Source organism: Sphaerodactylus townsendi, linkage group LG02 (genome assembly GCF_021028975.2).
Source record: "Sphaerodactylus townsendi isolate TG3544 linkage group LG02, MPM_Stown_v2.3, whole genome shotgun sequence".
NCBI lineage: Eukaryota > Metazoa > Chordata > Lepidosauria > Squamata > Sphaerodactylidae > Sphaerodactylus > Sphaerodactylus townsendi.
In genome coordinates, this window is record NC_059426.1 from 73,929,309 (window position 1) to 73,939,326 (window position 10,018).

A 10,018-nucleotide genomic window follows, 5' to 3' on the forward strand; every position below is an offset into this window, starting at 1 on the left:
CCAGCTGAGAAAATTACCTGAGAAATCAGCAGCAGAGTTGTAGCAATAATGAAAGTAGTTACAGATGTCCCAAAGTACCACAGGACAAACCATCCTGCAGCATCCAGCAATAAGATGTGGAGAAGAATTACAAGGAAGTAGAGAGGGTTTGGTTTCAAGAGTCCCATCTTCTCAACAGTGGACCGAAGTTCTCGGAAGTCCTCTACTAATAATTTCTGTGGAGAGATTAAATTTTGCAGACTTATTTTATTTTATTTCCCTTTAAATATACAATGTAGCTGCCTTATGAATCAGATAAATTACAGCAAACATATATTCTTTTCTAGACTAGTCTTTGTAGCTGGGAATAGGCCTTTAACTAAAAGTGCTGTAATCTCTTTCTCTCCTAGATAGAATTGCTGAAGCTTGATATAGGCCACTGTCACCTAGGCAGAGGTGTCCAATCCTGGCCCTCCAGACTACGATTCCCATCAGTCCCTGACACAAGCATCTGGAGAGCCAGGAGAGCCCTCACCTTAGAGGAAGCCTCAGAATGATTCTCTCCTCATTGTTACTCTGGGAATCCACTGGTACTGCACAGATTTACTGGAAATTCTGCTTTGTGATAATGTTTTAATCCAACTGTGAATTTTAAGACATGCTTACATTTTTGCTGGGCTCAAAGCTGGGCTGATCAGGTGCCAGTTCCCCAATCATTAGTTGTTTCATATGCTTCTTTACTAGAGTTTTATCAATGTGAAATGCTATGAAAGGATCCTAGAACAAAGTCAAATGAGAAAAGGGACATGACAAATAGAAAACTAAAAAATCATAACATTCAATGCAAAAACAGCACACTAAAGTGACAATGTTGAGGAGAAGCTGCTCATTTATACTGTAACACAATATTAGATCTCTTTACTGCTATCAAAAATTGACAAGAATAGCTTTACAAACAAGCTTTACAAAAACATTAAGCAACAGGTAAAGTAACTCACTTTTTAATTGGCCCAGATTTTCATTTTCTAAAATCCAAAGTAACAGGAACAGGAATGAGGCTGGACTGAAAGGAGTTTGGGGTGTGTGTGTGTCCAGAGTGGAGCATTATTAGAATATGCAAAGATAACACTACAGAAAACCTGACAGTTACGCTCAAAAATGAGTCAAGACATATGGCTGTGCCAAGAGAACAGAGCTTCAGGGGCTCACCTTGGACTGAGTTGTTGTCTGTGTGAGCCTAGCCAGCAAAGGCACAAACCAACTTTATCTTCTCTTCCAACATATTGCTGCTGATCGAAAGCAAGCTGAACCACAGTGCACAAGGAGTTACAACAACAACAACTTTTATTAGGCATTTAAAATAGGCTCTAGAGAGTTACGAGACATTTATGAAGTACAAATGAAGAAAGTAGCACATCTCAAAACATGCCGACAAGAAAAGACTATTATGTAGCAGTATACATATACTTGAGAAAGTTCTGTCACTTGCAAAAAGAGAATTTTGCTACTTTTTTCCTAGTATTGTTTGACAGAAGCTCCCCAACAGAACTGCTCAGAGTCTCTTTTCAAGATTTGTCTAGGGGCGAGCCTGGGGAGAGAAATTTCCCTAATGCCCACTCATATTCTGGGACAGCTCAAGAATAATGTCTCTTGAAAGCAAGAGTCTCCACTTGTTTTTTTTACAGTGTGGACAAACCACCGCATCCTGGAGAGGGGATGGGATGAAAATAGCGACCACTTACAGTAATGGCCGATGGGAAAGTATTAGATCTCGGCCCTTTGTGATAATCCATCTCCTGTTGAAGTTCAGTTAATAATTCAAGATATTTGGCTATGTGCCCCTGTTCCAGTATTATTCCGACAGAGAGGGGTGAGCATGATTTATTTGCTTGCCCCAACAGGATATAGTATTCCTGTTCAAGAAGTTGGCTTTTTAAGGTTTGGAAAATCTGCACAAGGAGTTTATACTGAGCTACACCAATTTCCATCTCCCACACTCCCACTGGCTGGGTCCAAGTTGAGCCCCAGTGATGTTTGATGCCTACTCTATTGTAACGTCAGAATATATAACAAGGACATTTGGGGAACAGCTTCTCATGTAAGCAATTTATGATTCTCAGTTTTCTTTGCAGCATTGCTACTATTGTAAGATAGAGCATGTTCAACAACATGATCCTATAATTCCATATTCAGACTATGCCTTCTATCTCTCCTAGTTGGCAAAAAACAGGAAAGAATGAAACAACAACTGCTAGTACTGCTACTACCACTTCTATTTTTGCCAACTCCGCCTCCTGTAGGGAGATCCTATAGGGTTTTCAAGGTAAAAGACATTCAAAGGTGCTATCATCATCATCATCTTCTTCTACTACTACTACTACTTTTATGACTACTACTACTAATCCTACTACTACTAGGTTAAGACCCCGCTTTCTCCCACCAAAGAAGACTCAGAGCAGCTCACAACGTACATAATAAAATTACACATGTCATATAAAAAGTAGCATAAAATATGCCATCCAAATAAACTTATATAGATATGGCACTAAACCTTAACAAAGGGTGTCCTCCATTTGATAAAAGAAAGATGGAAATGAGGGAGGCCAGCCAAGATGCACATGTCCCTGCCCCCATTGCTGCCTCAACTGTAGGTCTGGTGGAATAGTTCTGTGTTGCAGGCCCTGCAGAATTGAGATAAGTCCCACAGGATCCTAGTGTCATTTGATACACTGTTCTACCAGGCTGGGGCCATGGTAAAAAGGTCCTGGCTCTAGTTTAGAACAGTCAGAATCTTTTAAGGCCAGGAGCCACAGGCAAGTTATTAATGGAGTGAAAAACTCTCTGGGGGATACACCAGGAGAGGCAGTCTCACAGATACAGTGGTCTCACAACATTAAGAGCTTTAAATGTTAAAACTAAAATCCTGAAAGAGATCCAGTATTCTACTTGGAGCCAATGCATCTCACAGAGCACTGATCGAATGAGGGCCCTCCTTCGTGTCCCAGTTAGGACCCACATGGCTGCATTATGGACCACTTGGAGCTTCCAGATCAGAATCAAAGGCAGCCTTCAGTAGAGTGAGTCACAGTAAACCAATATGAAGGTGACCATTGAATGGATTGCTATAGCAAGGTCAGTGGAAGGGAGATAGGACAAATAGGATAGCAGCTGCCACACCTGGTAAAGATGGAAAAATACCAGCAGGCTACATTTGTGGCCTAGACCTCCATAGAGAGGCATCCAGAATCACACCCAGGCTCTTGACTAATGGCGTAGATGTCAATTTCACACCATCAAGAGCTGGAAATGGGCACCCGATTTCAGAGTTTCCTCAGCGCAGCCACAGGACTTCCATCTTTGATGGATTTAGTTTCAGCTGACTGTTTATCCACCTCACTACAGCCCCAAACAACTGGTCATGCTGTTCCGGGCAATAGTTGGCTGACCACTCACAGAGGCGTTCCTCCCATTGGGCAAAGTGGGCAGTTGCCCAGGGCGCCCCCTTGTGGTGGGCGCCAAAAATGCAGGTTCGTTTGTGGTTTTTGTATTTTCAGTGTTTTTTCCAGTTTTGGCCAGTAGAGGGCGCAGTTTTTAGGCTAGCACAGGGGTAGGGAACCTGCGGCTCTCCAGATGTTCAGGAACTACAATTCCCATCAGCCTTTGTCAGCATGGCCAATTGGCCATGCTGGTAGGGGCTGATGGGAATTGTAGTTCCTGAACATCTGGAGAGCCGCAAGGATTCCCTACCCCTGGGCTAGCAGCACCAAAATTTCTGAGGGATTTGCCACGGAGACTCTCCCTGTATTGACATCACCCGGAGGTTTGGCAAGGTTTGGTTTAGGAGTCCAAGGTTATGGACTCCTAAAGTGGAGTGCCCCTATCCCCTATTGTTTCCAATGGGGTGGCTAATAGGAGATGGGGGGCTACCACATATTGAGTGTCCATAACTTTTGGACCCCTGAACCAAACTTCACCAAACCTGGGTGGTATCACTCAGTAGGGTCTCACGAAGATACTCTGAAATTTTGGTGCTGTTTTCTTTAATAATCGTGCACCCCTGACAGCAGGCGAAACTTCCCTAAATTTTCCCCTTTTAGAAATCCATGCCCTTCCTGCCACTAATGCTTGTTTTCTTTCTTTCTTTTATTCTCTCAGTGCCTAATAAAGATTATTATTATTATTAAATCCACCCCCTTCGGCATGGATTTAAAGGGAGAATCTGAGGTCCCCAGTTTAAACATTGAAAGTGATGATGTTTCAGGGTGGGGGAGAATCCACCCCAAAATAGAATCACTTTCAATGTTATTCGCTTTAAACTAGTAACCCCCAGATTACTCCTTTTAAGGTAGATTGAAAAAAGGAGAATCTAAAGGCTCCCCTAGTTGTAAACACCACTGAAAATGATGCTGGTTGGGGTGGATTCCAGCATCACTTGTTTAAACTAGGGAGCCCAGATTCTCCTTTTAATCCACCTTAAAGGGAGAATCTGGGGTCCCCAGTTTAAATAACATTGAAAGTGATGCCGTTTTCCCCAATTGGGGGGACTGGATGCAACACCATAAAATGTTTTCATAGCAGTAATAAAACATTTTGAAAGCATTTTGAAAATGTTTTTTTTAATTATTTCTGCTGTATGGCATGGCCCATTTTTGTGTTCAGATTTGTGAGTTGGGGCATGTTCTATAATGTGATGGTGACTTTGAAATGACCTAGTGGAAAAAAACATTGTTTGGTCACGGTGGGGGAGGGTGGCCGCCCATGTGGGGGCATAAAACTCAGGTTTTGCCCAGGGCTCCAATTTTCCAAGGTACGCCACTGACCACTCATCAGAAGACACAACTGGGTGTTATCAGCACATTGATGACCACCCAGTCCAAAACTCCAGACCAGCTGAGCCAGAGGGTGAATATAGATGTTAAACAGCATTGGGGAAAGGGTTGAGGGACCCCACATGCCAACAAGTGGCACAATGAGTTCTCTCTCCACATGCCTACCCTGGAGAAAGGAGACCAGGCACTGCAAGGCTGCCCCACTTAGGCTGGCATCAGCGAGATGATGGGTCAAAAGATCATAACTGACCAGGTCAAACACTGCTTTCAGGTCATCTTGTTCCTGCAGCCTCCAGAGATCATCTATGAGAGCAACCAATACCATCTCCATCCCAGGACCAGGTTGGAAACTGGACCAAAATGGATCCAAAGCCAATGAATCGTCTAGGTACACTTGGAGCTGTTCTCCCACTCCTCTCTCAACTACCTTACCCAGAAATGATAACTGAGAAACTGGTTGGTAAAAGATCTAGTGATGACTTTTTCAAAAGGTAGTTTGTCATTGCCAATTTCCATGTCACACCCCTGGCATTCCTTGGAGGCAGTGGCGAAGTGCTCACGGGGAGGGGGGGAGACACCCTGGGTGGAGCAGTGGCAGAGGCATGGCCAGGCCATCGGGGGGGTGGCGGGGGCATTCTGGGGATAGGGTGTGGTGGGCAACGCCGCAGCAGGGGTGCAGGGTGCACATGCGCCCCGGGCACAGTTTCCCCTTGCTCCACCTTTACTTGGAGGTCTCCCATCCAAATATTTGCTAGGATCAGGGCTAAGAGTGTATGCCTGGCCCAAGGTCACCCAGAAAGTTTCCACGGCATGAGTGAGGATTTGAACTGGGGTTTCCCAGATCCTAGTCTGACACCTTAAACACAGCACAATGCTGGCTCTCTTAATGAAACATGCTTTTATATGAGTGGCCAGCAAAGAACAGAAGATATTGTTCATTATATTCTACACTTCTCATGATATGAAGACCAATTGTATTTAGCATTTGCTATTTAACTGCCTCAGACTTTGCTTTTGAAACTTGAGATATAAATAAATGTAGGGCTGGGTAAGTATGCATGGGAGTTTTTTTCCAGCTTGGCCTGGGTATCTGAGTCAAGAGAAGTAAAACAGGAGAAAGACTGTATTGAAGGTGAGTCACAGAGGCCACAGAAGACAAATTTAAGCAGAACTTCTGGACGGAAGAGCTTTTTTTTTTTTTTAGTTATAGCTAATATTACTTGGCATAAATTTACACACGAAGATGCCATTCTGTCTACTGGTGATTTCAGAGTTCATTGTTGGTATCTTTATATCAACATTATTATGTTTTTAATTTGAATATCTGTCCTTAGTAATGTAATATTTTAAAATTATGCTATCCTAAATTGCAGTGATACGTAATTAAAAATAATAAAAATAAATGCAAGAAGACATTAATAATGTAACTATCTTACGTCACCTTGTTGAACTTCTTTTCTAGACTAGTTAAAGCAGTCTTGATATTTATGTAGGAAATCATCCAGAGCCCTGAAGGATGAATATTAATTCTAACTTCTAATTATACAGATGCTCCATTTGTCTTTAGGCATAACCCTGAGCAAGATACAAACAGCAATCTTGAAAATTAGAGTTAAATCTATAAAGCACACATTTTCCTCTTCCTTTCAAAGGGGCGGTAATTTATGGATAGGTAGTGTCAGCAGTAATTGTCTGCATTCCTAATGCTGGTGTTTCTGCATCAGGCTATAGGAAAGATTTCAGCCCTCCTCCATTCCCATAAATGTGTTCATATGTGGGAAACGCAAGCAAAGAACCTGCTTGCTTGGGCATGAAAGATGTGGGTAATCATTTCAGAGGTGGAAAAGATATTTTTAGCATTGACTTAAGTGTGCACAAAAGATAAAGTTTCCTCTTCAGTCGTGTTCGACCCTGGTGTACCACTGCAAGCAGTAATTTCATAGGCAAGCCGTTTTTGTGGGGTAGTTTGTCATTGCTTTCCCCGGCTATTCTTTACCCCCTAACGATGTGCTTAATACTCATTTACCAACCAAGGAATGGATGGATGGCTGAGTTGACCATGAGCCAGCTGCCAGGATATCTGACCCACAGGGGGCTCAAACTCCTGACTGTGTGAGTGGCAGTGCATGCACTGAACCACTACACCATGCGGCTCCTTTAGGTGTGCGCAAGCAAACTTTAAACTTCTCTCTGTGTGTATGTGTGTTTATATATATATACACACACACAGGGTTTACAAACTCAGCAAAGTAATGATATAAGTGGTAATTCAAAGAAGAAATCACAGCACTAGAATAAACTAGGGCCATAATTGCGACAGGGGGCAGGGCACGTGGTAAAAGCTCTGGAGCAGTGAGCATGTGTGGCCTTGGGCCAGCCGGGTGGCTGAGCCTTACCACCCAGCAATGATCGTATGTTACGCATGTGGGCTTTAGCATGGGGCACGCTCCCTATATATTAGGCAGCACGTGGTTGCTCCGGCCTTTTCAGCGCCTGGAGGCAAACTGACCCTCCCTCCCTCCCTATAGAAGAGTAGGGGTTTTGTCTAATTTTGTCGTAGTCCTGGAAGTTTGGGCAGAGGAGTGCATCATTGTGGGGGGGCGAGCTTGCATGCCGAATCTCCCCATGCATGGGGGCCTCCATAAGAGGCTTGGGGTGGGCTCAGGGCTCAGGCGCGGAGGCCTCTGCAGGCGAGCCCGACACCCCAGAAGTTTGGGGGCCATGAAGGGCCCCAAATAGGGATTGGGGTTGTTGCCAGGGGCAACCATGGGTGCTGACCAGCCACTATGATGCGCTCCTCTTGCTCACCCAGCTTCTTATGCATATATATATATAATTAAGGGCTGTGGCCCAATTTAATCCAAGCCATGTCCTGTGTTTATTTTACAAGAAGTTTCTGCACATCTGGCCGCAAATGTATTCATTTACTTAGAAGTCATATTTTCAACCAAGGTAGACTCCAACCAATGGTCAGTCTATCAACAGAAAAAAGCAATAAACAAAAGCCTACAAAGGCATCAATCAGCTTCAGCAAAAGCCAATTAAGTCCTTCAAAAAGCACATTTCTGCCCAAACAGTGGTAGAAGTAGTTTTGCAACCATCCCCCTGAGAGAACTGGAGGAACCATACTTCGGGTGGGGCGGGGGGAAGAGAGAAGAAAGGCTGCCACATGCAGTTCAGCTCATGAAAGAGCTAAGAACAGAACACTACTTAAAGATATTGTCTCCTTGTGTGGTGTACCGCTTTTTAAAAAATTCTCTGCAAAGTTCCCCACACTTCCCTCCCAATGGCAACAAGGTGGTATTAGTTGATCACTCTGGGGTCAAGCCAGCATCATGCTGGCAAGTGGCCTAGGATTTGCCAAAACTCTGTGGTGAAACCCACGCTGGTAACCCTCCTTGTTTCTAATTTATTGTTGTGAGACTGGGAGTTATAATCAGCCTAATCCTGAGGGGATGGTGAAGCTGTAACTGGGGTTGGAAGGAGGTGAGTGGTTGAGGTGCTTGCTGCTTAATTAGACTGACAAGCACCCTAAGGCACCCATGGCTGGGGGGAAGCAGCCCCACCAGCCACTGATGGCTTTGTGGTCAATGATGGCTTGTGGAAATTAACCCTTTGGAGCCACACATCCATGTCTGAAACTTTACACTGCATGGTATAAACTGAAACCTGAATGCACCTAGGGAGCATAATGTGTCCCTCATATTTGTCCATTCAGTTTCCATTCCCACTGGTACATAAAAATGGAAAGAGATACCAAAATGCTGTATTATTTGCAGATTACAATCTTAAATGCATTGCTCCTCCAAATAGCCTTTGTCTTGCTAGGCAAAATCCAGAATCTAGGTAGTCATCTTCACAGTTTTAGACCTCCACAATGGTTTCAACTTGTGCTTGCATTGCATCCTCACAATCACACAATGTTCTGCAACTTTAAATACCACAGATAATGATCAAGCAATCAATGTATTGTCGAAGGCTTTCATGGCCAGAATCACTGGGGTGTTGTGTGGTTTCTGGGCTGTATGGCCATGTTCTAGCAGCATTCTCTCCTGACATTTTGCCTGCATCTGTGGCTGGCATCTTCAGATCCTCTGAAGATGCCAGCCACACATGCAGGCGAAACATCAGGAGAGAATGCTGGTAGAACACAGCCATACAGCCTGGAAACCACACAACACCCCATCAAGAAGTCATATTGTGATTTTGTCATTTAGTGGATGGAAAAACTATGTATGGTTTTTATTGTAGCCCACCCTAGACCATGCTGAAAAGCAGGGGACAAAAGTTATAAATAAATATTTATAACATATGAAGAAATCACAGTTCATTATTTTTCTCATATCAACTGTCATATGCACACACTCCCTTATGGAATACAATTTAAGTTATTAAAATATTTTAATATGCAAAACATTTCGTGAAAATTTTATGCGAAAATTATATTTCCATTAACCACCTATGCAAGGTCAGGCAAAAGATTAATGGATTCCTCATCAGGATATGAAGCAAGTGGCAGTGACTTCAAGATCTGATCAAAATAAAGTGAACTCACGAATGGCAGAAAAGAAGAACCAAGTCAAAAGAGTAGCAGATCTTTTAGGACCCATCTACCCTCCAGGACATCTCTCAAAACCTGTGAAGAGAACAATAATCAGGCTTCTCCCTCAGGCTACCGGAGCGTCCTTCTCACCGTGGCATCCTGGCCCGCATAGCCGCAAATGACCCTGGAACCCCCCGGGTGCCTCTTATGGAAGCGAGTGATGTCGTAGACCTTCCTGTCAATCGCCAGCCACCGTTCCCGAGAGGGATCTTCTTGGCCATTGCGAAGGCGGATCTCTTCCCAGGTGAACAGACGCGAGGAGGGCACATCCACCTCGGAGTCAGCGCACCCCTGTCCTTCCCCTTGCTGCGGAGGCATCCTCACGGGTCAGCTGAGCCTGGCCATGCCACGGAGTCGGCACTGTCCTTTTCAGCACCACGCGGTGGGCGGGGACACTGCCAAGCGCGCCCGCTCTTGCGCCACTCCATTGGCTAATTGGGCGAAAAGAGAGTTTCTAAAGAGCCCATTGGCTCCTGCCCTCGGATTCCAGCTCTGGGATCTCACGCTGCTGGGTTGTTCCCCAAAAGGAGAAAACGTGGTCGTCGCTCCCCGCACCGCACCCCGTTCCCCCCACCCCCCACTCTTCCCTGCAGTGCTTTTGGCGCTG

The 10,018-nt window shown here is 44.5% G+C and overlaps 1 protein-coding gene across 1 annotated transcript in view; it reads right to left on the bottom strand.

Annotated features, from left to right (window-relative positions):
- Window positions 1-9,753, bottom strand: part of LOC125427467 (acyl-CoA (8-3)-desaturase-like) — a 36,417-nt gene extending 26,664 nt beyond the window's left edge. The window contains exons 1-3 of the mRNA XM_048486941.1: window positions 9,502-9,753; window positions 646-756; window positions 18-215 (exon numbers count right to left, since the gene is read on the bottom strand). Coding sequence (XP_048342898.1) covers window positions 18-215; window positions 646-756; window positions 9,502-9,729 — 537 coding nt within the window. The 5' untranslated portion in view covers window positions 9,730-9,753. The remainder of the gene's footprint in view (window positions 1-17; window positions 216-645; window positions 757-9,501) is intronic.
- Window positions 9,754-10,018: the final 265 nt, after the last annotated feature.